This window comes from Hemicordylus capensis, chromosome 2, assembly GCF_027244095.1.
Source record: "Hemicordylus capensis ecotype Gifberg chromosome 2, rHemCap1.1.pri, whole genome shotgun sequence".
Taxonomy (NCBI): domain Eukaryota; kingdom Metazoa; phylum Chordata; class Lepidosauria; order Squamata; family Cordylidae; genus Hemicordylus; species Hemicordylus capensis.
This window is the reverse complement of record NC_069658.1, coordinates 295,549,946-295,576,404: the sequence shown is the minus strand read 5'-3', so window position 1 is coordinate 295,576,404 and position 26,459 is coordinate 295,549,946. Positions and strand designations below refer to the sequence as shown.

Genomic DNA, 26,459 nt, shown 5'->3' with positions numbered 1-26,459 from the left:
GGCAAACCAGAGTTTGCTTTCGGGCCATAACCGCAGTTTTGCACATTCAGGCATACTGGAGTTTCAACCTTGGCCACGTTTAACTCCAGTCTGGCATTACATGTGAATGCAGCCAGTTTCTTCTGATCACGTGGGACTTTCAGAAGCACTTACTTCCTCATTTGCTTCTGACCATAGTGTGATAAGGAGGAAGAGATATTGAGGCTATTCTGACGATTGCAGAAAATCAGGCTAGCCTCCGCTAGCCCAATTTTCTGCAATTGTGAGAACCACCGGGCTCGGCTGCGAACCTGGTGGTTCTAGAGCGGGTAACCCACTCAAGTAATCCTCCCCTAAAACTGGGTTTGTGGAGCAAGCACCCCGCAACCCCCCCTTTTTAAATCATGAGTAGCCACGGCGTGGCTCTGTGCCGTGGCTACTCATGAGGAGACCCCCGGAGGGGAGGCAAGAAATCCCCAGCCCCCGCCAGCTCCATCACGGAGCTGGCAATCGTGTGGGCGGCTGATCCGGCTGCCCGGGGCTCCAGCTTGCTCGTGCGTGGGGAGAGCAGGCTTAGCCCACTCTCCCTGCTCTGCTGCACAAACCAGGTTTCACTGATCGTGAGACCCGGCTCATTAGTTACCTGCAGAGAAAATTCAAGAAAGCTGTTTTCACCCTTTCCCTGGCATCTTAAGAAAGTCTTGACTCTGACCTAGTCACCATCCTGGGAAAGAGTAAGAGAACCTCTTTGGGCAGTAAATGAAGTAAATGTATGCGGGAAGAGAAAATGACATGTTGGGGAAATCATGGGTGTTTTGTTCAAATCTTCAGCTAAGTTGGGGTTCACAGCCTCATAGACTCTTGTTACTGGCAGCAGAATAAAGGAAGCTTCCTGGCTAATGGAGTTGCATATTCAACACCTGGCTTACTAGGAAAACAGAGTTTGCAGAAATATTGTTTCCATCAAAGTCCTCATTAAAAAAAAACCAACTCCATGGAAAAAACAAGAGTGTTTTTCCTGATGCAGAGGTGCTTTTGCAGAAGCATACCCTTTACATACAGAAAAGGGAGAGGAAAAGAGAACCCTGAAGTGTGCATTCTTAGTGAGATTGTCATCGTGTTATGGCTTTCTGGTTTCATGTTTACAAATGTCACTCGTAGACAGGCAAAAGTTCCCACTAACGGCAACTCAGAGAGAAAGTAGGATAATTTATTGTAGGAGAGCTGTTTTAAAACTCTGAACAGTTTGGCTCATGTAAGATAACATGTAGGAAACAAAAAGGGGCACTGCTTCCTTCTTATTCCCTTCTCTATTCTCTCTCTGCATCTGTATCCTGTTCCTAGAGTGGTGTTTTTTATTTGTGCCCCCTTTCTCATCTGATGGCTGGTTCTCATGCCTGTCCCCCTCTTCTGCCCCTCCTCTCCACTTCAATGAGTCCTGCCTAACTGTTGTTCTCATTCCTAGAAGTGCACATAGGTAATTTTGGAGCCTGGACCTAAATGGCTTTGGAGGCCCCCACCCCCATTGCAAGTTAAGCATCACTTTTTAACACGCAAGTTCTTGAGGGCACAAACCACACCACCCAGGAGAGACTAAAGAGGATTGGTGGGGGCAGGGTGTGTGGAGGCCCTGGACTTCAGCCCCAAGGTCCAGGGATAAGAGCACTTCTGCTAAATCCCTCAAATGCTTGGAGGTTGAGATTTGTTTCCAGATCTTCTTTCCCCATTTTCTGAAGCATTTTGGTGTGTGTGTTCTTAGCTGAGGGGGTGGGGCTTAACTTCTGCCCCAAGATAAATCACATTGTGTAAAGGGAGAGCATAGAAGAAAACAAATTAGGAGGTGGGAAGAGTTTGCATTCCCAAGTTCTGACTTCTCATTCTTGTGTTGGCTTGTGTTGATAGATATTGCAGAGTGAATAGGCTCTGAGACAGCACTATCTTATTTCCACTTTTAAAAAAAAGTCCAGAATGGTATATTTCTTTTCAAACTGGTTCTTTGATCCCCTCCTCTCGCTTCCCTCAAATTCTAGTTTTTGACATGATACGATTGCAACTGTAAACACTGCGTTGAGGCTGTATCCTAAGGTGCTTTTGCAGAAGCATTCCCTTAGCAGTGGCTGCCTTTCAGTTGTTAGTACATTTTCAGTTGCATTGGTTTGGATAGAGGATCTCTTGCTGAGTTTGAGGTTGGGGTGTATGTGTGTCAATCTGAAAGAGAGAGAGAGAGAGAGAGAGAGAGAGAGAGAGAGAAACTAATACATTCCTGTTCTCCAAATTCAAAACAAACCAGAAGCAATGAAATGAGTAAGATTAGGGGAAGAGAACTGAGGCAGATACTAAAGTGCAGGTGCATCAGAGCAGAAGGAAAGGCTGTGCCCTGTGGTGCATTATGGAGCAGTTAGATACTGGAAGTTGCTTGGAAGGGAGACTTTTAAAGAGAGGCACCATCCTGAGATAACTTGATACCATGATAGGCTGCTTGTATCTTGCTTTTGCAGTCAATTATACAGACTGCAGATGTGGAAATCCTTAGACTCCCTTTTAGTGGCTGTGCTTAAGCTGCAGGGTCGTTGGTGTGTGTGTAATATTTAGTAAATTTCCTAGTCTAGTCCTGATCCAGAAAAAAATGACTTCTGTTAAACTATTGGGGATGTGCAGAACATTTTGACGGTGTGACATTTTGACTTAAAATGGACCATTTCGAGTGTTTCCAGCTTGAAACAGAACACCCTTTAAATAAAAGGCCTGTTTTGAGCTCAGAGCAGAACAAAAGCAAGAAAACTAACATGAGAATTCAGGGTCCTCTAGAACCCACATCCTAAATAAAGCATACTCATTTCTACTCTGCTGGGAAAGATGTTTCTCACAGACTTGCTACTCCCCATGTAGTCTTCACCAGTGAATATAACATTTTTCTACAATACTGCTGTCAAAATTCCCAGTCCTGAGGATTTCCCTCCCCCCCACACACACACTCTATGTTGGTTTTTTAGTGTCATGGAATGTGACTCTAGACAACAAAGTATGTATGCACACCCAAGGAAAATACACAGGTGTGCACACAAGGAAAATGACCAATGCATGCTAGGTGCACCAGTCACACCTAGGTGTACCAGTTATACCTCGCCATTGTGCAGCTCTGAATTTTCCCCTTTAAAAAGCCCTGCTACTGATATATTTGGCCACTACTGATATATCTATTATATCATATGATATATAATATATATAATATATATTATTATATATATTATATCTCTATTATATAACTTTGCTATCAGAAAATAATCATGAATCATACCAAATTTTCATTACTGTGTCTGTTTCTTATCACCCAGAGTTGGTTCGGACTGGCTTGTCCGTGTTGATGTAAATGACACTGATTCTTCACTATTGCTTTAATACGTGTCCTTAAGTTGGCTCCCTAACTTAAAAAGCCAGTGTTTACATAACTAGTGATCATGGCTCTCTGCAGCAGATCCTGTCTTGACTTAGTGAAGCATGAGTCTGGTAATGATCACAACACAAGCATTTATTATTCCTGTTCAAGGAAATGCTTTGCCAAGGCCTTCTTTGAAGTTGATCCATAAACTTTACATCTCTGTTAATATAAGACACTTCAGACTGCTTTTACAGTCCTTGTATTTAAAGTATTGTAAAGCTTTTTGAAACTTATTACCACAGGGAAACCATTTCTAATGTTTATAGGAGGTATATCAGTGTTATAGATTTGTAGAATCTTGGTTCTGTCGGAATCCAGAAGATTTGGATGATGAAGCCCCATATGCAATTGCTGTAATTCCCTTCCTAAGTTTTTTGCTTTCCTCTGGCAAAGTAGAGACTAGAGCAGGGAAAGAAAATCAGTGTAGAAACAGTATGTGATCTGACAGCATTTTCTTTCCTTGGAAGGAGTGCCAAAACCCCTCATGACGTGGTTGTTTCTAAATACAAATTGCTAAAACACGAAGAATGCTGGAGATGAAATTAGTTGAATATGCACATGTGCATTGAAGCATTGCAATCTAAATATTCTGGTGCTTGGATAATAGTGTATAAACTGACCTCACTTGAACTTCGGGTAGATTATTCAAAAGGATTTTTTACAGTCTTCTCTTTTGTGGAAAAAAATTATATATATATTTAAAAATAAATTCTTATATCTTGTTTGCTTATGCGGCAGGTGGTGTATTGCCTATTCATAACTTGGGATACAGAAGCACAGTGGAGAAGTGATTTACTTTTGCCTGGAGTATGTCAGAGTTAGAATTGGGGGGGATGCCTGTTTTTATCCCTGCTCTGGAACCACTGCAAAATTAAACACTCGGTTTTGTCTGTATCATTAATAAAACATATCAGTTTTCTTTTTGATGTGTTCAGAATGCTTTATAAATATATGTGAACCAAGTCTACCCATACTCTGAAAATGACAATTTCCCCACTGTATAGATTCTGGTATAATGGGGTGTGGTACCAGCGAATGTAACCTTGACAAGGTTGTTCAAAAATCCAGCAAAGGCTCTAGTAATGCATGCTATATACACAGAACAAATGACTATCACAATTTAATAGCAGTTTTACTTGTTAAAATGTTTTTATCCTACCTTCTGGTGCAAAGATCTTGAAGGCAGCTAATGAAATAAAGCCACCAAAAAATCATAACATGTAAGTGGTGCAGAATTACAAATCAGTTTTTACTCAGCACAGATGCCTGAAGATGACCAAAATAATATAGCAATGAAGCCAGGTGGATATTCCATAACTTAAACATCTTCATGACTGAGAACAAAGGTCCTGTCTTATGTCCCCACATGCTGTACTTCAGACAGAACAGAGATACAGGGGAACCATGATCTGAGTGCATGATAGTTTGTATGGAAGGAAGCACATTTTTGAGGCATTTAAGTTTCCTGTATTTGTAATGTCAAACCTTGAAAGATACTTACGTATTGTCACTGCATCCTGATTTTTCTCAAAACTTTAGACACTTTAGCTTCTTTCATACTTTGGTTCTTGATGCCTGTTTGAATGTCAATATGGTTATGGTGGGATTTATTTTAGACACAATTTGGTCCTTAAAGTGTTCTTTAAAGGGTATATGTTTGTTTTTAAAGTCTTAATCTGGAATGGCTTTGCAACTAAAATAGTAATAACTGTCTGTGTTTACATTTTGTGAAGCAGTTCATATTTAACAGTGTCTTAACAGCCCTGAGATTCAACTGGAAGATTTATTGCAGCAAGTGTAATATGCTAGGGGAGTGAATGTTCTCGGCATCAGCTACACTGCTTTATGGCTTCACTCTACAGACCTTAACAAATGTTTCTTGCAGTTTCTGCCACTTCTGACCATGTATGCAGTATTTGTATCTTGGTAAGATGGAGTGTACCAAGTATATCTTGAAATTCTATTCGTGTGTCTCTTTCTACCTGCCTTTGCTTGAACAGTTGTGTGTATATTCTAAGTTGGAGGGTAAGCAACATTTTCAGGACAACATTGTTAGTAAAAAATTAAGCTGATGACTGTATGATGATAAGAGGTATAATTTGAACAGTCTAGAACCAAACTGTTTTGTGATTTGACATCCGCCACTGCTACTGTTCCAGCTTCATACATTTTGTGATTCATTGGTGCTGCTGCTACGACTCAACCAGCAGCAACTAGCTTGTTCATTCTCCAGACCATCCATCACCACCATCACCATATCCATCACTCCAGACCATCCATCACCATCTCTCCAGCTCTGCAATTTCCTGCCATTTTTCCAGGAATGGCACCAATGGGTCACAGGAGTGCAAATTTGGAGCAGCAGCAGTGAGATGGTTGCAGTGATGGCAGGCATCGAAGCATGCCCTGGGAGGGGGAGTCACAAAGGAAAAGGGCTAGTCTAAAGATAACTCTTTTACTTCCAGTTAAATCAGTAAGTGAAGAAATAACAATTACTACTTGCAATATAGTAAAATGGTGAGAGATTGTGATTTGGCCACAAGCTAGTTGTTTAATCAGGATTCAAGCCCTAGATTTGTAGCAGATCATTGCTGTTTACAATGTTTATATTACTGCTTCAGTGTGGGTGAAGATCTGTATTCCAATTTAAATAACTTTCTGTAATCAGGTATTTATTGAAGGACTATGAAAAGACATGAAAGGAGCCTGAAAACCTTTTACTGCATAACCAGACTCTTTAGAAGCTGTGAAAATGAGCCGTCCACTTTTTCCTTGAAACCATCAAGACAATAAACCTTGAATGCCATGAGAACCTTTCTACCTACATTTTGGTCTTCCATGTTCACTAAGGTTTTGTTATGCCCTTCGTCCATGTCAAATGCATGGGCTTATCCATGAGAAGGACTTTAGAAAGCTGAGAGGGAGGTTTGTGCAATGACATGTCAGCTGTTGCCAAACTTGACCTTATCAAATATAGTTAGAGGTAAATGAAGATTCCCTGGTTAAATGACATGGATATGTGATATTTTGCTAACTGCTGCACTGATGGCTCAAGAGGGAGGTGAAAACCAGTGTTCAAACCATTTCTAAAGCTGGCAGATTGTTTTTCTCTTAAACTTAATTTGTACTTCATGCTCTGCTAGTGAGATTATGTATTAAGTGAAGTAGCTGAAGGTGAAGAGTTAAGTTCTCTGGGTAACAGATTTTGCTGATTTCAAACATCTCTACAAAGGTTAGAGGATTGCTGATTATCTCTTCAAATGAGATAAGTCTTTGAATATCTGTTCACTCTCTATATACACTTTCACAGTCCATGAAAGGATTAGTTTTATATGGGGAGCTGATAAATACTTTTGAAAGGCTGTAAATAACGTTTCCCCCTTCTGCAGTGAGCTTTCTTGGGTTGACTCTTCCCCTGAGTGACTGCCTTGTTTGAAGAGTCAAAACGGCTCTTCAAGGGGAAGCAAGGTGCACCATACATGTGTACGTACACACACACACACACACACACACACACACACACACACACACACAGATTTTAACTCAGAGTCCTACTCTGTTTTTTCTTAGAACATGTATGCTTGGTACTTCAGAAAACTTTGCAAAAACCATTTGTGATAAAGGCCATATTTATGATATCTAATCTGAGAGATTTTGGAGGAGAAGGCTGGGATTGATGCATTAAGAAAGCAAGACAGCTGGTACTTCTGTTAGTAACCATGAGGTGGTAATATTAAAAACCCTCACAACTCTGTTCTGCATTAGTAAATGAGACCACTTTAAATAGTAATAAATAAATAAATAAATAAATAAATTATTTTCAAGCAATGAATATGAACCACTTCCAAGATGAGTGACCTAAAATATATATTAAACCTAACTCAGTTTGTCAAAGTGAATTATATTATGAGGCGAGTCTCACGATCAGTGAGACTCACCAGAAGGGGGTTTGCAGGAAGAGCAGGCTTAGCCTGTTTGATCAAGTTATCGGTCAAATATCGATCAAGCTGGCAGCCCTGCTCCGTCACGGAGCCAACAGGGGCTGCAGGGATTGGGGGCCACAAGGCCCCCAGAAGTTCCAGGATACCCCGTGCGAGCGTGCAAGGCATTCTGGAGAGACCCCCAAGCCCGGGGTCTACTCTGTTGCTGTGCGCTGTGGCAACACATGAGCAAAAAGAGGAGGTTTACGGAGCGCTTACTCCATTAACCTCATCTTAGGGGAGTGGTATTTAGGGAGGTTAGCTGCTGGGAACTGCGCAGCTCCTGTTGCAGCACACGATCGCCCAGAAGCGGGCTAGGCTCCCTTAGCCCGCTTTTGGACGATCATGAAAATTGCCTCACTATTTCCTAATAGTTGGTGTGCCTTGTTGGCTCTTGCTTTGCCTCCATCAATATTTGCCTGTTTTCTGGGGGAATAAGCATATTACTCTGGGGCCATTCGCACGACTGGGTGGGTAGTGGTGGGGAAGGCTGGTTCAGCTCACCTTCCCCCCAGATGAGCGCTTGAATATTGCTGGGAGAGTGGACCATGCTCCCAGATGATCTGCATGGTGAGCTGCATGGTGCAGCGTGGAGCTCCAGTGCCCAGGACGATGCGTCCCGGCCTCTGGATATCCCACAATACACTACGTAACATGCACGGGCATTGGGGGATACCCCAGGAGATGGGCGCTCTAGGCACCCATCTCTGTTTCTGCTGGGGCTGAATGCAGCCTCAGTGAATGCACGATCCCAGAGCCTGAGTAAAGGGCTCACTCGAGGCTTTAACCATGGCTAAGAGCCAGGTTGAAAAGCTGGGCTAGGTGGCGCTACCATGTTGGGATTTGGCCCAATACTGGCAGTTCTCTCGCTCATTCTAACCCAGGCTGGGCTTCCCTAGGTTAGGGTGTGCATGAGAACAGCCTCTTTTTGTAACAAATGAGGCTTTAGCCACCTAGGATGTGCTCTAATTAAATAGCCCCTGTTAACAGAGATAGGGATATTTTTTTAAGTGATGGCTTTCTTAGGAGAGGGAGAGCAACTGTCCCTATTCACCTTGGTCTTGCCAGTGGCTGTTGCTGGTGTCTCTCTTGAGTAGATTGCAAGCCCTTTGGGGACAAGGAACCATCTTCTCATTTCTTTTGCAACTACTTTGATAAGTTATTTTTTTAATTGAAAATAGTGTGTATATATATTCTCAATACCAATGTTTCCAATATTTCAGTCTCTTTACCAATCTATATATTTAATTCTCTTAGTTGGCATATGTGCCCAGGATTTGGTGGCGGAACTCTCGTGAGAGTTCCTGGCATTGGGAGAGAGTTTGGGGCCAAATAAAATGGCGGAGGATTGTGGTGGTGGGCCGCAAAACGGCCTGAGGAGGCGGCCTCAGCTGACCCCTGAGAGGCAGCAGCGGGACGACCTGGCCTGGCCAGGCCAGGCCGTCCTGGGTAAGGGGGAGGAGGCGGCAGTGGCAAAGCCCGGCCTGGCTGCTGGGGGCGGGAGGTGAAAGGCGGCGGCAGTGGGACGGCAGGCCAGGCCATCCTGGGTAAAGGGGAGGCAGCGGCGGCAAAGCCTGGCCTGGCCACTGGGGAGGGAGGCGGCAGCCGGACGGCAGGCCAGGCTGTCCCAGGTAAGGGGGAGGCGGCGGCAAAGCCTGGCCTGGCTTCCGGGGACAGGAGGCAGTGGCGGGACAGCCGGTGAGATGAGAAAGTGGCAAAGAAGCAGTGGAGAGACTGGAAAGGGGGTGAGTGGAAAAGAGAGCTGGGGTGGGAGGAGGGGGAGCAAGGAGGGAGGGGGGCAAGAGAATGGGGCAGGAGGGAGTGGGAGGGAGAGTAGGACAGGAGGGAGGGGGGAACAGTCGGCTCTAAACAGCGCACAGATGCTCTGTGCAGGTCGGCTATTAGTAATTTAAGTCTCTATCTCTAACACAGCTGTGAAACAAAATCAAATAAGAAACATACTTGGGGTTGTTGCTGAGAACTAGAAAAACCAACATTGCCACATTTGAGTTTCAGTAATTAGTTGTTACAGTTGTTGTACACTTGGAAGAAAACCTTCTCTCACTGTGAAACAACACCTGAGCTACTTTCAGAAGTCTTCCTAGGACAGTTATGCTCTGAACTTTCTTGTTAAAAATGAAGAGATGTTCAAATTATCTTCAATTCCCAGAGACGCAAGTTTTGGGCGGTATAGAAATATGTTGAACAAACAAACAAACAAACACATACAGCAGGAGATCTCTAAGTACCAACACAAATGTAATGCTTCCTGCCCATTAACCATCTTCTCTTGTTATGGTTGCATTAATACTAACCAGTGTTGATTCCCAAACAAGAATTTTGAAAGAAGCTTTGGCTTAGCACGAATGCAGAAGTACTTTGATCTGTAGTGTATATCCTAATAAAAGCACACAAATTGTATGTATCTTACCTGAACGATAGTCCTATGCATACTTGGATGTTTGCTGGCCTACTTTACCAATCCCAACCAAGTGACTCACTTGATTCAATTAAAAGCTCTCCTTTGAAACACTCTTCTAAGCTGGTTTTGTAGCAAAGTTATGAAAAATAGAACTGCATACATAACTAAGAAACAAACAACTTTTCTTTCAAGTGCAGGTGGTATTCTGTCACATGATTTTTTATAAAGTGTTTTTCTTTGAATAATGTTAATCTAGGTTTTTTAACCAGTGCCAAAGAACTGCTGAATAAAGCTAGATTAGCACTGTGCATTAAAGTGCACAAAAATGTAATTCTGTATGGCAAAATGTTTTCTTCTGAAAGGAGATTCTGGTATGGTGAAAGCTGGATATCATAGTGTCCTTAGAAATCACCAAATGCTGGTGATCCCTTTCACCTTCCTTTCAAGTTGCTTGCTGTGATGAGTGTGCCAGATTCTCAAAGCCTGTGGACTTTGCAGTCATCAAGCTTTTTTGTATTGGGATGCAAAAACCACTGTCACTAGCTAATGCATAATAATCAACACACATTTCTGTTCAGAGTGATTGTTGATATGGAATGCTAGCTGCGTCACAGCTGCATGCATTGATGCTATCAGTCCTCACATCACCGGTAGGAAATTACACTAAAATTGAGTATTGATTGACTTGCTTTTTATTTTTTTATGGAACCAACAACTTTGATTTCAGTTGAATGATTTATGTGAACAGGCTAGCATTTCTCCCAAACCAGCACAGCTAGCCTGCATATATCCTATGTTAATTATTTTTGTAATAAATAGGCACTGTTACTTTCTTTTCGCACATCGTATCAGGTGGGAGTAGGGAGGAAAAGTGCAAGAAAACCTTAAATGAACTTGATGGAAGTATATGACAAATCACTGAAATGCATGTCGCTTCTGCTTTGATTACTGTATTCAAAAGAGTGCAGGATTCAAAATGACCTTGATAGTTTCAGTCCAGTTTTCCATTCTAACAAAAGGAAATTAATCAGAGACTAATGCAAAATTCTGCTCTTGCCCCACCCCGCCCCATCCAATCACATCAAGTGCATGGGCATAGGATGGGGATACCTGGCTTGGCTGAATGTGAGTCAGCAGGATGGTGCAGCTGTAAAAAGGACAGTACAGTAATGGAGCAATTGTTTCCATCTGGAGTTATAGATCCAGTTCTGGGTGATGCACTTAAGAAGGGTGTAGTAATTGGGAGAGGTTCAAAAACAAAAGTCAGTTTGTCAGGAAAACAGACCCTATGCAGAAAAGCTGAAGGAATTGGGTATGTTTGGCCTGGAGAACAGAATACTGAGGACGGACATGATGGAACTCTTAGGAACAAAGGAAGCTGCCTTATACCAAGTCAGACCTTTGGTCCATCTAGCTCAGTATTGTCTACACCAGAGTTTCCCAACCAGTGGTACTCCAGATGTTGTTGGGGAACCCCTGGTCTACATTGAATGGCAGCGGCTCTCCAAAGTTTCAGGCAGGGGCGTAGTAAGGGTGTAGTGGGCCCAGTTATATATATAACCTATGTGCCACAATAGAACATCATCTGAAATTATTTTTTAAAAGGTTTTGTAAATTGTGGATGATACAAGTCATTTAATGGTACTAGAGAAAGACATGCTGTTCTGGTAGCTCCGGGTCTTAACACTCACATCAATTTCGGAGGATGAATACAACTGAAGAAAGCCCGGGCTGGTGCGTGGCTGAGGGAGCCAGTCATGTGACTTGCCTCTGCCCCCCCCAAGGCAGTGGGCCCCCCAGACAAGTGCCTCCCCTTGTCCTATTATAGTTTGTGCCATATGCTGCTTCTGTTTACTTTGTGAGCTAGTTTGGAATACCATGCTATGTTTCAATCTCTGTGATTTCAATATAATAAATCACAACAAGATCAAGGTGTAGCAATTTTTGAAGACAATAGTGTAGATTGCACCAGTGCTTGTGCATTAAGGCTTGGTTCCTTTCATGTCAGTGAGGTCATGCACATGACCTCCAGCTGCAGCTTGGGACGGCTGCAGGGAAGGCAGGAGCACACCTGCCTTCCCCAGCAGCCAAGCAGCCGCCGTCTTTGCCTCTGCCATGCCACGCGCCCACACAAGTGGTGGCACGGTGAAGGCAAATGCTGTGAGTGGGAGGACGTCCCCCTCCCGTATCCCAGAGGGGCCTGCGCCATGAACACAGTGGCTGCTTGCATAGGGGCAGATCTTTCCCCCCAGCACACTGCCGGAAATGGTGGCGGGCCAGGTGTAAGCCTTTTGACCCAGTGGCGATCGTTCGCATGATCACCTGCCAAGGTGAAACGAACCACAGGTTTGTTTAACCTCGGTAAACTGCCATTTCAAAAAGTTGGGATACTCTCTTCAGGAGCAGCTGGGAGCCCTCGGCTCCTGACGATACAAGTTGTCTGCGGTAACCCAGGCAGTTCGTGTCGTGAGAACAGCCACTATGTCTGAATTTACTTGGTAAATTATAAAATCTTTCTTCAGGATTTACCAAGCCTGTCCTGCAGTAACTGTGAGCATTTGGAATGTTTAGTTTAGAATTTTGACTTATAGTATTGCAATGTTTTCACTGACTGTGGCAAATTCACAACTCATTTTTTGATGTCTGCCAAGACAGAATAAGGGCACAATACTGGAAGCTAAATTTCAGCTGAATGTGCAGGTGTGCAGTAGTAGTTTCATTTATCTACTCCTTACTGGTGATATCAGGTGATATGAGGCCAGGAAGATGGGCACAAAAAAGTGTTTGACTTTTAGAATGTTTAGCATGTGGTGTTCATCAGTGGTATAGTTGCAAATTCAGACCTGCAGATGCTTTTCTTGACAGCCCCCATAGCCACACCCCCAACTTAAATAGATGCAATAATTCTGGAGTCAAGGATAGTTTCCTAAACTTACAGAGCTTGAACCTCACGGGACTGCTCTCCCCAAAGAGCAGTCTGAATTATCAATTATGAAGAGTGGAGGATGCTCCTTGTAACAGAAAGCAGGAAGAGCGATAATAAAATCAATTGTAGTTTGCCATTCAATTATGTAACATACTGTTGGACTAGCAAGGAACATTTTGAAAGGAGAGGGTTAACCAGTACGAGGAAGGAGGGAACATTTGCTGCATTTGGGCTGCTTCTAAGTCTTGTTCAACCCCCTTACATGTACATAAGGCTAGTACCTACCAAGAGGTGTGAGACATTGCTATAAAGGTAAAGTGTGCCATCAAGTCAATTTCGACTCCTGGCGCCCACAGAGCCCTGTGGTTTTCTTTGGTAGAATACAGGAGGGGTTTACCACTGCCATCTCCCATGCAGTATAAGATGATGCCTTTCAGCATCTTCCTATATCGCTGCCAGCAGGGATTCGAACCGGCAACCTTCTGCTTGTTAGTCAAACATTTTCCCCACTGTGCCAATTATGATGTTAATTCACATCTCAAGAAGGTGTTGTGCAACCCTAATCGCTTTCCCATGATCACACTAGCCCTATCACTAACACAAGATATCACATTTTCCCCGGGGGAGCCACAAGTTCAAAATGCGATCCAAGGCATTCAAGGAACATCTCTGCTATGGTTTCTGCCCTTTCCCCTGGAAGTTCTATTAAATTAAGGAAAGTTAGGGTGCTTTTTGTCACTGAGACAAATGGGCTCATCAATAAGGACTGATATCTTGTCATTAAGATTGTTTTGTTTTTGGCAAATTCCTGATCTCAATACTGATACAATGTGATCAACAGTTCAAGTGGCATAGTATCTGAAGCACAGGCCTTTAGCAAAGTCTACACTGTCCCAGTCAAAGTGATCAGAGCACGGCTTATAATTTTTTTCACTATATAATAGGCAGCCCTAAAAATAGATATATATTGCCTGTGAGATGCAATGCAATGTTCAGTGCTGTTCTCCAAGTTTTGTCTTTTAGCCTAATCTACTATTTTCTGGGTTTGTACATGAGCTACCAACCAGCAGTGCTCATGTTTTTACTGAGTGACTTAAGCTTTGATGCCTATGAATGTTCATTGTATACAACGGAACTAAAACTCCATTTCTCTTGATACTAAGGGCCCTTGTGGCCCCAGCTGAGCAACCCAGTTTGCCAAATTCACTTCTTAGCCTTAAATGCAAGCCTCTTTTTTTGTCCACATATTTCTTCTCACCAGGTATCTGGCCATGCACACATCGCTTGAGTAATGCTTGGTGTATTGTAGGAAGTACTGAATTTTGTAGAATCATGTGTCTCCTGAACCAGATACTGCAGAGCTATTTTGAGTTGATGGAGATTAGAGGCAGTTCTCAGTATCTGCCGTTTTTGCAGGACTTTCAGAACCACATGGTCCTTCTCAAGGTTAGGGTGGGGTAAGAGCACCCTCCCCGGTCCTTAACACTACCCCCCCAACTTCGAACCAGCCAACCCACTGGACTTTCAAACCGGTTCAGAGGTCTGTAAAAGGGCCCCCAAACCAGTTCGTGCACATCCCTAGGGCCCAGGACCAATCTCTGTTGTACTCCAGCCAGCCTGGTGTAGTGGTTAGAGTGCTGGACTAGGACTGGGGAGTCCGAAGTTCAAATCCCCATTCAGCCTTGAAACTAGCTGGGTAACTCTGGGCCAGTCACTTCTCTCTCAGCCTAACCTACTTCACAGGGTTGTTGTGAAAGAGAAACTCAAGTATGTAGTACACCGCTCTGGGCTCCTTGGAGGAAGAACATGATATAAATGTAATAATAATAATAATAATAATAATAAATAAATAGCACTAATGAGTGCCTCCTTAGCCTCCTAATAGTGCAGTGGGGAAATGACTTGACTAGCAAGTCAGTGGTTGTCAGTTCGAATCGCCACTGGAAAGGAAAAGGAAAGGAAAAGGCACTGAAGCCTGAGGTGCCGAGCTGGAAGGAAAAACATTCTGGTCAAGAGAGATAGAAGTATTAGGATTGTCTAACTGTGTGACATCATTAATAGCACGCCTGGCTTTAGATAACATAACTTCAAAGTCTGGAGACGCAAAAAGGCAGTAGGAGGTAGGCAGAGGGGTTCCAGTGTTCTCATCAGAGAGTTCCCCTTCTTCCCTGGCTGAGTGGGCAGAGTCTTCTCCCCCACCGCCACTCAAACCTAATTCATTGTCAGAATGATGCTGCCTAAGCTGGATGGCAGTTTGAGAGGGGAGGAGTGGAGCGGGGGTGGGTGGGGGAGGATTGGGCCTGGTAAGGGGAGGGGGGACACTGGAAGGTTGGGACGGTCCCCCAGTTTGTGGAGCTAGCAACGCCCTGAAATCTAAGTGGGTGCTGTCTGGAGAATGCTCGGTCCGTGGTCCCAGTCTTTGTAGGATGACCTCCTCAGGCTGTGGAAAAACACCTATATCGGGCAGCAGCGATATAGGGAGATGCTGAAAGGCATCATCTTGTACTGTGCAGGAGATGGCAATGGTAAGCCTGTATTCTACCAAAGACAACCACAGGGTTCTGTGGTTGCCAGGAGTCAACAGAGACTCAACAGCACACTTTAATTAGTGTGTGCTTGTGTTTGACATTCATGCTGTTCTATAAATTTCTTCTTTGACATCACCGAGAAGGCGACCTGCCTTGGTTGTCCTCGTCTAAGCAGTAAAGAATAGACTAGGAAATATATTATACACCCCAAGATTCAAAAAGAGAAAGTAGAAAAATGTAGCTTTCAATGGAAATGATGTTCTGTGGGATTCCCACCAGTGGATTGCAAGTGAATGCTTGTAAAGCCAAGCATCAGAGGGAGGGGATGTTGCCTGAGTTGGCAAACCCTGCTCTAAATAATAAAATATGCATAAAAGGGTATTATGCTCAGATTCAAGTGAGGAATGCAGGCCAAATCCCAGATATTTTTTTTTCCAAACTGAAAAGCGCCCCCCACCCCTCGCACCGAAATACCGTTAGCAAGCTGACTTTGATGGTATCAGATTGCTCTTGCCCAAATTTTGTGCACCGCCTAGAGATGTACATATCTGCTGGTATAAACATATGATATATAGATAAAGGCATTTCAATCCTCGACCAAAATGTGAGCAAAATCCCACTCAGAAATTCTTTTAAAACGCTGAAAAGACTCACACAGAAATATTGTCAGCACACTGATAATAAAGAGCGCTTCAGCCGCCCGCCGCCCTAAAGAAAAGGGTTTTCTTTCCATCAGCTCAGGCCAGGCTCAAATCAGGGAGAGTCAACAAGTAGACCTGGGTCTTTCCCAATTTAGTCTCCACCCAGATGTTTTTTGCGCTCTAGCTATTTGTAAGGCGCCCCCCACCCCCACCTCCTCTCCTGGTATCGTTGGATACTTGCAGGGACTGACTGAGCCGCCGCCTCCTCCTCCGCCTCCTCCGCACCCCTCCTCGTGTCATCCTGCACGCGACTCCCTCAGCCCCCCCCCCCCCCGCTCCCCACGGCCAAAATGCGAAAGAGGGAGCCGAGGAGGAGGAGGAGGGACCTTCGGCAGTGACGCAAAGCACGCGACGGCCAGAGGAAGGCGGGGGGAGCCGAGGAGGAGGCGCGGGGCGGTGAAAACAAGCCGACGGCGCTTCAAAGAAGCCAGCGGCGCACGAAGCCGAGCAGGAGGAGGGGGAGGAAGCAGGAGAATGGTAAGGCATCTCCATCCCGCTCTCCTGCCTCCTCGCCCTCCTCCCCTCCCCGCTCGGCTCGCTACAGGACTCCTTGGCGCTCCGTGGGCTTGCTTCCACAGCCCCGCGTCTCCCTCCCCCGATTCCCCCCTCCTTCTTCCTTGGCGGTCGCCTGCTCTGTGTCCCTGCAGAGCTCTGGCCAAATACAAAGTACCGGCTCGGGTGGCAGCCCTGAGGCAGCCCGGCAGCACTCTCCCCTTTCCTCCTGGTGTGTGTAGGTTTCTGTTCTAAGGCTGGCTGTCTCTTCTTCTCTCTCTAACAGCTGCTACTTGATAGAAGAGCCTCGCCAGCCAGTCATGTTTAAGGATAAGTGGTGGAGGTGAGTACCATTTTTTGATTCTAGTCTCATGAAATAATGTCCCAACTGAAAAGATTCTGGAGTATGTCCTGAAATGTTTGCAAATATGTTTTCCCACTGAGGGTATATGACAAGATTCTTGTTCTGTCCTTTTGCCTAAATAGAACTACACCTGCTACCTGGTGGGGGTGGTACATGAGTTATGTAAATACTGTTCCTATATTTAAACTCGCAGACCTTCTATTTGACTTATATATTAAATGTTGGAATACTTCAGAGCATTTTAGCAAATCTGTATCTTGCTCAAAACATGTTTTTATGTTCAGAACTTAGAGTGGGGGCAAACAGGACAGATGACTGGGAGTATGAGAAAGCTTGGATAATTCACACTAGAAAGAAACTGACGAAGCAGGCTTTAGATGCCCACTTGGTTCATTAGCCACAAATGCAGTGTATTTTCTCACAGCAGGTTGTAACTTTTGAAGTAGTTGCACAGTGAGATTCCTGTAGAAAAGCCATTGTATGAAAAAGGCTGTTACAGTGGGTTTTGTGGCTGATGTATCCTTTTGCAGCCTGGAATTCTGCAGCACTGTAAACTATGGTGCCCATGGGGAAGTCTTTAGACATAATGGCTGATCACATAATACACATGTGATTACCGTTCAGTAGGTCATTAAAACCTTAACCTTGGTTACTTCTGTTCTATTACAATTAGCAATTATTTATTCAGATTAAAACAAAACCTAACAATCATGAGGTCCAAATGTGCCTGTGTTAAAGCAAAGCTTCTTGGAAGATGATATAATACAATAGTCCTGTGCGAGAAATGTACATCTGATTCTTTTTGACATCACAGCCATATCCATTTTTGACTCCTATTTTGGTGGCTACTAGTGTTGGTCCTGATATGGCCAAGTATCACTGTGCCTGTAACTTCCAGAGCTTGCTGAAGCTTTAGTGCATAGTGGTAATCATGAAGTCTAAGTATGTGACACTTATATAGGACTCTGTCCACAACTTGTAGTAAACATCAACATTTGCAAATATGTTTGCTGTGCACCAGTAGGTCCCTCAATGAGCACGTAGAATTTTGGATGGCTAAAGGATCAGAGGTTGGTTCTTATGAGACAGACACGTGGTATGCATATGTTGAAGCTCCTGGGTTGTGCATTCTATAGACAAACTGTTCTTTTTTTAATCCTTGAGAAAATCCATTTGTCTATCCAAATGTGGCATAAAGATATCTGAGATTTTTTTCTTAGTGTGCATTGTAAGACTCAGTATCTTCCTTGCTAACCATATCAAGATTAAGATCGATTACCTATCTCTGTGTTTGTTACTGTAGTGTAGGAACAGCTGATTGTGATTAAATATTGATGACCACACAAAAATGTGCCATACTGGCTGCTGCTTATTATTAGCTGTATTCATCAGTATACTACTTCTTATAGATGAGATGATAAAATTTTTTTTAAAAAAAGCACACCCCAAACATGTGCTGTCTTTTTCATTAAAATCAAAGTTGAGACAATGGCAGATATCCAGATTAATGATGCTGCAAGACCCTGAGGAACATATTTTCAGGGGCAGCAGAGGGAAGTAGGATTTGGTGAAAATTGCCTCTCCCTGGTTGTGTGTGCAAAATATTCTGGGTACACATTGATTGTTTTGATATTGGCCAGCCTAATGTTGAGTTGTGTTAAGACTGAGCAAAAGAGTTAAAGTTGTAATTATTGGGTCTAGGTTTTATTTCCATGTTTTTTTCCATATGATCCCTAAGGATCATATGCCAATATGAGTAGCAAAGGTATCTTAGTTGAGTTCCTGTAACTGGCAATTATTTACTTTTAATCAAAATATTAGACTAATGTTTGGAACATGCTTTATAATACTTCTGTTTCCCATCAGCTTAGATATTGTGGTTGAAGGGCTATTCTTCAGAGTACAAGTACTTGCATATAAGGGATCCCCTAAACTAGACTTAAAATGAATATGTGCTTTGTGTACCGTAACAGCTGTTAACGTGCTCTTGAAGCAATCTAACAATTTAAGCATATGTTTATAGGCTCTTCTCAAAGCTCCTGCAGCTTTCTGCCAAGACTGAGAGCTTAGTTCTTATCATTTCACTCACCTTATGCATGGGATGTCCTTAACCACGATAGAGATGTGCATCTTTCTGCACTTTATTCTTACCTCAGTTGATGTTACTTTAGATTGCCTTGCTTGCTTTCCCATCTCACTTACAGTGTGACACAACTGTAACTGCTCCTCTTATCTGAACCGGTGAACTTAAAGGAACAAGTTGCATTATTTACTTCTAAGAGTCTGCATTAGATCCAGATGCTGCTTCTACCATGCTGCTGCTTAGTCTAAAAAGGAAAGCCTTTTTTAGATGTTTCAGACTCTTAGACTTTGCTGGTGGCTAGCTGCCTTGGCACACAGAAACTTGAAAATGTTTCTGCCCGACTATTCTGTTCCTTGCTTGAGAGTAGTTGCTTTGCATTTTGCTGCTGTGTTTGGGTACTGTATGTCTAATTAGAAATACATTACTATCTGCTAGAGAGCAATGCAACCTTTCTTGAATACCATGGTGATAGGTGCTATATCCTAGAGGATGACTAGATGTAATATGTATTTATAGCTTGGGTTATACTTGATACCTTTGACTAGATCTTCCTTGGCTTCTGGCATAGCTGCTGTTTTGACAAGGAGATGTGACTTCTGTTTAATAAAGTATGGTCCCAAGTCTACATGCATTTTTTCATATTTTTCTTGCTTTTCCACTTCTGTCTTGGAATATTTCCCCATAATATGACTGATTGCACATAAACATTGTGTTCTGCCCATAGCTGAAATGCACTTGATCTCCATGGTAAAGGATGCTTGAAAAGTTGAGATTAAACTAATTACATTTTCCCCTCCCTCACAGTAAATTATCTTGACCTGTTTGTGCACGATGTATAATTAGTTTTTTTGTTTAACATTAGATAAGCATGAGACCACCGTGGCACAGCTGCATGTGTATTCACTCTTGAAGCAATTGCACATTTTATTGGCTGACAATCTTGGCATTTTTTAGCAAAAAACAAAATTTAAAGACGCAGGGCATCTTTGTTTTTGTTTAACAAGTCATACTTGTCGGGTGTCATCTGATGGAGCCTTCTGGTGGTGAACAATTCTATGATGACCCTGACCTTGGAGGCAAGTCTCAAGATCAAGAGACCAAAAGACAGCATGAGTCGGAGCAAAAGTTGTCCAAAATTACCCACAATGCCTTGGAGAATATTAATGTGATTGGTCAAGGTTTGAAGCACCTTTTCCAGCATCAGCGCAGGAGGTCCTCGGTTTCTCCCCATGATGTACAGCAGGCTCAGGTTGAAATGGAGCCTGAGATGGAATTGGAAAGTCAAAGCACCTATACTGAAATTGATGGTGTCTCTACCTACCCTACAGCTCTAAACAGAGTTCTCCAGCAAATCAGAGTGCCGCCTAAAATGAAGAGAGGAACAAGCCTGCACAGCAGGCGTGGCAAGCCAGATCCCCCAAAAGGGAGCCCCCAAATCAACAGGAGATCTGTCCAGGATATTCATTCAGGTCGACCCAGGTCTTCATCAACTACTGATGCTCCGACTAACTTGTCTATGTTGGAGATGGCATCTCCTGTCTACGTAGCTGCTGAAGAGGTTGTGTCAGCAGAGCGGGTGAGTTTTCTTCATGGCAAAGCACTTTCTTGTAGAATGCTACTGTGTCTGCTTATCAAAACCACAACACTGACTAATGAAAGTAGGAGCCAAGGCTAAATCTCTTTATATAGCTTCCTTATTCAAGCTCATGGTTTTCAAGAATATATACATACTATCTTCTTACTACAGTGTGTTTAAATGACAGCATAGTTGTTCTCATTCTACTGTTTGTTTGGAAATTGTAGCTGTTGACTGATTTTTGTGTGATAGATAGTTGTTTTGCTTGTAGAGGTAGTAGAAACCTCCATCGTGTAGACTACTACGAAGTCACTAACTCTAACTGATTCTTCTCCACACCCCATAAACCCACCGCTGGATTAAACTAAGGTATATGAACCAGGCCTAAAGTAGCTTGAGCAACTGTGCAGGTTAATGCCTGTAGTCTGGATGACAATTTTCTTGATGTTGAAGAATTGGATGTTTGGCACTTCAGTGCATACTCCTGAGTAACTTTCATTTGATGGATCATTTGGTTTTGGAGGACCAGTATTTATCTGTCTTGTATCCTTCTCAGTTCTATTTAACTCTGTTACTCTAATGAACTTTAAAGTGTTAACTATATGCACCTGAGAACTTAAACCAGTCTCAAAATCAACTTTCTTGCTTTGCCTAGATCATATTCACCCTGTAGTAATCTTAATATGGTGCACTGGGTGCACTCAGTGCAGAAAATAGGTTCCAATTTGAAGTGATTTTTTTAATTCTAGTTTTTGCTCAGCTTAAAAAAAACCCAACTTGTTACAGGAAATGGTCTGGAGCAACAATAATGCAAAATTGTGCGAATTAGGAGCAAGTTTGTTGTGCACCCCTGTCTCTAAAAAATGATCTTCAGAAGAGGAAGAAATGTGTTACACCTGATTAAAATGTACTAAATGTAAAGCCACTGATTCTAAATTTTTTTGTTCACATGTATTTAAATTTGTGTGCAGAAATAGCTAAAATCTGCTGTGAAGTTGTCTAGGAAAGTTGCTGTTCTTGAGGATAGTGGCTCTTCTAGCTAAGAAATTGAGGAATGAAGTCATTAGAAATTACTATTGACTTCATGGCTACATTGTTAAACTAATTCCACTGGGTATGGTTAAGAAGCAGTGCTTTCCAAGCTTCCTTTTTAAAATACGTACTGGAAGAGATTTTGTGCCATTAATGTTAGTGATGCAGCCTCTGAAACCTATTGACTGAACTGTTGCATTGTCTTGGAATGTTCATTTTAACAGGAACCCTATTCAGATATGGCTTATATGTTTTTGTGTGAATGATTGTACATGTGTTCATTTTAAAAGTGAGCCTGCGTACAGGTCCCTGAAATGCAGGATACAGGGCAGGTTCAGGCCTTACTTTTCAACGTCTGATTATTTATATGTGGAGTTTCTGTGACCATGTGGAATACAGATCTAGATGAGCAACTCAGTGCCCATATTATCTCCCTCACATGTTTGCAGTCTTATTGTCTTTGTTTCCCATATGCTGGCCCAGCCTCCCTCTCTGTGGTTCCCATCTGGAGACTTAAAGTGGTGTAGTTCCAGCTTGAAACACCTCAATGACCCACAGACTCTGTGTGTGTGTGTGTGTGTGTGTGTGTGTGTGTGTGTGTGTGTGTATGTAGAGTTGCATGTGAAAAATATCCTTTCCCAGGGCAATAGTGAGTAGGGATGTGCACAAACCTGTTCAGAGGCCCTTCTACTGGCCTCCAAACAGGTTCAAACATTGGCTGGTTTGAATGTTTGACTGGGGGCGGGGGGACGGGGACGGGACGTTAAGGTTGAGGGAGGGTGCACTTAGCCTGCCCCCCCCGCCCGCGCTAGATTCCTTAAAAGCTTTAGTGTCAGCAGCGTAACTCCCTGACACCCTTCCCCTCTTTGGCCACAAGTGGCTGGCAGTACCGGGCGCATGTCAGATGTGTGCACACGATCGGTACTTCTGGCCGAATGGGTGGCAGGGAGGTACACTGCAGCTCCGAAAGCTTTTACAGGAATCTAGCGCCAGCAGGGGGGAAGCAGGGGGAGGGATAAGTGCACACTCCCCCGCCCTTAAAGTTCTACCCACGCCTAATTCTGTGCACATCCCTAGTAGTGAGAGGTGCCTTTAGAAAACAGTGGAGATTTCCAGGATGTGCATTCTCCATATCAACTCAGATCAACCCCATTCTGTTGAAACCAGCCCCTCAAGTAAATCCCATAGGGCAGTCTGCCAGCGCCATGAAGCAAATTTAAGATTTAAGCATATTATATAGACTCTGGCTACAATCCCATGCACACCTATGAGGGGGGAAGTCCCATTAAATTCAGTGAGACTTGCATCTGAGTAGGCATGTGCAGGATCAGGCTTATGAAAAGGGGATGGTGAAAAGATATCATAGTAAGTGAAAAGGAAGGAGGTCACCCCATATTTCATTTCCCTCACCACCTATGCCCAAGTGTGCGGGAATGGGTGGGGTAAGAGTGAAAGATGGCAAGTCTCTCTAGGACCAGATCCAGAATTCCAGTTCTGCCTCCCAGGCAGCTGTTAAAGGCATTGATGTCCTGCCAGGCAAAGGGGGCAGAGAGTCCATCCCAGAGGCAAGACCAGGAAAGAGTTTGATTCATGACAGCCAAGGGTTTGTGACAAGCAGTAGTTCATGCCTGAACTCTCTATGCTGCTTTTTAATTTAAGAGGAAAAGAGAACTAGTAATGATACTGGCTGACATGATGGACGGCCCTTGTCTGTCACTGTTGGGGCTACTGCACAACTTGAAAGGCAGCCCTGATGGTGCAGTGCGGCAATACAGCCACTTGGCTGAAGCTAAACAGGTCTTGGTGTGCTTGATGCCTGGAGGGAGACCCACATATACCACCTTTAGGGATGTGGCTGTAGCTCAGTGGTAGAGCATTTTCTTTGCATGCAGAAGGTTCTGGGTTCAATCCTAAGCATCTCCAGGTAGGGCTGGGAAGGATACATAGGAAGCTGCCATATACTGATTCAGACCATTGGTCTATCTAGCTCAGTATTGTCTTCACAGACTGGCAGCAGCTTCTCCAAGGTTGCAGGCAGGAATCTTTCTCCGCCCTATCTTGGAGAAGCCAGGGAGGGAACTTGAAACCATCTGCTCTTCCCAGAGCGGCTCCATCCACTGAGGGGAATATCTTACAGTGCTCACACTTCTAGTCTCCCATTCATCTGCAACCAGGGCAGACCCTGCTTAGCTAAGGGGACAAGTCACAGTTGCTACAACCAGACCAGATCTCCTCTGCCTGGAACCTGTGGGAAACCGCTGCCAGGCAGTGTAGACAATACAGGTGGCCCTCATACAGGTGGCGGGATGAGGCAATGGTAAACCCCTTCTGTATTCTACTAAAAGAAAACCACAGGGCTCTGTGGGCGCCAGGAGTTGAAAACGGTTCAATGGCACACTTTACCTTTACCCCTATGGAAACCTAGGCGTTCGGTTCTTACACACACACACGCATGCCAAAAAAGTAGAAGGGGGGAGAAATAAGAGTAGAAATGAACAGTACCTTGCTCTCCATGGCTGCAGAAATGCCTCAGAAAACCTGCAAATTGGCCAAATCTTTGGCATTCACCAAAAACCTTCTTAACAGAAAGAGCTTAAAAACTGGCTGTGTTGTAAAATGGCAGGTGGAAGTGACACCGGAAGTCATTTCTGGGTTATTTTCAACCATTCAGCAACTGCGAATAGATGGATTTTAGCCTATTTTTGTACTGTGAATAAAGAAACCGGGTCTCTAAGACCCATCCGTGGATATGTGAACCCATGAGTAATGAGAGCCACCTGAGATGCACTAATGGTTTTGACCTGGTATAAGGCAGCTTCATATGTCCCTATATCTGCTGTGGAATGCCTTAAAACTGCTTCCATTGGAAACGATGGAAGGAATTCTGCATTGCTGCCCAGAAGCAGTTTTAAGGCATTCCACAAGTGTATTGCCATACACGAGTTCAGCATAGTGAGTGAAGAACGTTATGCATATACACATCTATATTTATTTTATTTTATTTATATATTACCCTTCCAAAATGGCTCAGGGTGGTTTGTGTATATGTAGGGCAGTTTATCTATATGTGTATACTGTACACATTGTAGGTGTGTTGAACATAATGTGTGACTAGGGCTCTTCTGAGAAAACGAACTAGGGCTAGGCTGTCTGAAAACATTACTTCACAAGCGACCATTTTTAGCTGGAGTCTCAATAATCACAAGAGGTGCAGGTGAAATTGTGCAGGCAAAGTGGGCAGGGGCCCCCAGAGGGAGGGTCAGCACAGTGGCCTGATAGTGGGTGGTGGATCGAAAGGCCTGAATAAATGGCAAAGACGAAGAAAGCAGAAAGATTGAGGAAAGCAGAAGCAAATAAAGCTGTGTAGTAAAAGCTCCCATACGGCTAAGTGCAGGAGAAGCTACATGTGGGCAGGAAGTAAGGAAGGTAAGAGCAGGGGCGATAATAAACCAGTGCTGGTTAGTGAAGGATACTGGCTGGGACCAAGATGGCTGAATGAAGGGCCAAACTACACACTCGATAATTCTTCCCAGGGTGAATTGAAAAGACCAGTTTGAATGAATGAATGAATGAATGAATGAATTTATTTATTTATTTATTTATTTATTTATTTATTTATTTTTTAATGCCCGAGTTCTCTGATAGATGGTTATGCATGTTTGTAATTAGTCAGTTGCAGAAATGAAGTGGTTACTAGGCTTAACATAGGAGCAAAAGGGCACCCAGACAGATCACCTGCAGTGACTTCTCAGTTCCTGGCCGCTCTTATCAAATCATAAGTACATGAACTATTATGACTTGTGGCCACCTGTTTTAGAGAAATACATTTGCTTTAGGTTAAGATTTAATTGTAAACCAGAGTATTCTTTTTTTTAAAAAACCCTTATAGCTGAAACTTTCTAAAAAATCAAATATTTGACTTAAGTTTTTTGTTTTTTGTTTTTTAATTTTTTTTATCTATCCTGTTTCCTCAGATACTTTACTTGATGAAATTGGGAGTAGTGGAGCAGCAGTTTGGGAACAGGATTAATGCTTTCCCTTTCCACAGTTTGCCTGTTCAAAATTGTCTTCTGCCATCAGGATTCTCCCTGCAGAAGGAAAGCAGTCAGAAATTTCATCTTGTGTCCCCTTTCTTACCTCTCTTTTGGCTGCAGCCTACAGCCCAGCCACCACAGCTGTCTTAGACCTCTAGTTGTGTTGCATGTGGAGGTGGTCTAATTGCAGAGTAAACTGGTGTCAGGTGAGTAGGCAGTTCTGCATGTCAGCCTTGCTGTGTCAGATAATGGCAGAGCAGAATTGTAAATGCTGAACAGTAGGACTGTGCCAATATTTGGCTCCAAATATCCATAGCTGAATAATTTGCACAGCAGCCCCCTAACATCACACGCGGGGGGTGGTGGCCGTTCCCACCCACCTCCACACAATCCTGTGCTTTTCCCGGCAATGGTGGAGCCCTTTAAAGAGCAATGGAGGCCTGCTAGCCCAATGGGGGATCTCTATGAGAAAAGTATATGGCAGAGTGTATGAAAGGGAGGCAAAGCGGCAAGTGTGTGTGTGTGCAGTAGAGCAGGAGGCTCCAGCCAACTGATGGAGGGGAGTTCATGCCAGTTTTTTTGTACAGAAGGGGGAGCAGCAGAGTGATAAGTACAGTAGCAGTGTGAATTGACTTTTCTGCCTTTATACAGTAGGAGGAAGGACTCCTACCATATGCTTTCCCCCTGCTGTCCTGGCCATTTTGTCGAGCTTTTTGTATGTGAAATGCTAGTGAATGAGGTGCAGTTTTAGTTGAAAGGGTAACCAGATGTGCAGACTGAAATGTGAAAAGACAAAAAGAGAACTTCTTAAATTTAGGATTAAAAAGGCATTTTTATTACTTATTGTAAGAACTACTTGTGAAACTTAAATAATACTGTATATTTGTGCTGATCCAAATGCCC

At 43.5% G+C, this 26,459-nt stretch overlaps 1 protein-coding gene and 1 long non-coding RNA gene across 9 annotated transcripts in view; one reads left to right on the top strand and one right to left on the bottom strand.

Annotated features, from left to right (window-relative positions):
• Positions 1-1,147: 1,147 nt before the first annotated feature.
• Positions 1,148-16,181, bottom strand: LOC128343399 (uncharacterized). Of its 2 annotated transcripts, XR_008315504.1 has the most exons (3): positions 15,929-16,181; positions 4,920-4,993; positions 1,148-2,187 (listed from the first exon to the last, which is right to left on the bottom strand). It is a non-coding gene; the product is annotated as an uncharacterized LOC128343399 (long non-coding RNA). The 2 variants fall into 2 exon arrangements; XR_008315503.1 differs by lacking the exon at positions 4,920-4,993.
• A 107-nt stretch (positions 16,182-16,288) lies between these two features.
• Positions 16,289-26,459, top strand: part of TMCC1 (transmembrane and coiled-coil domain family 1) — a 185,936-nt gene continuing 175,765 nt past the window's right edge. For 2 of the 7 annotated variants that reach the window (XM_053298247.1, XM_053298248.1), the window contains exons 1-2: positions 16,291-16,452; positions 16,754-16,810. Coding sequence is in view for 2 of the 7 variants with exons in the window: in XM_053298243.1 (XP_053154218.1) it covers positions 19,942-20,490 (549 nt within the window). In the remaining 5 variants the exon portion in view is untranslated. Of the gene's footprint in view, positions 16,453-16,753; positions 16,811-19,776; positions 20,491-26,459 lie in introns of those variants that run through there. The other 5 variants (XM_053298243.1, XM_053298244.1, XM_053298245.1 and 2 more) reach the window with 5 other exon arrangements.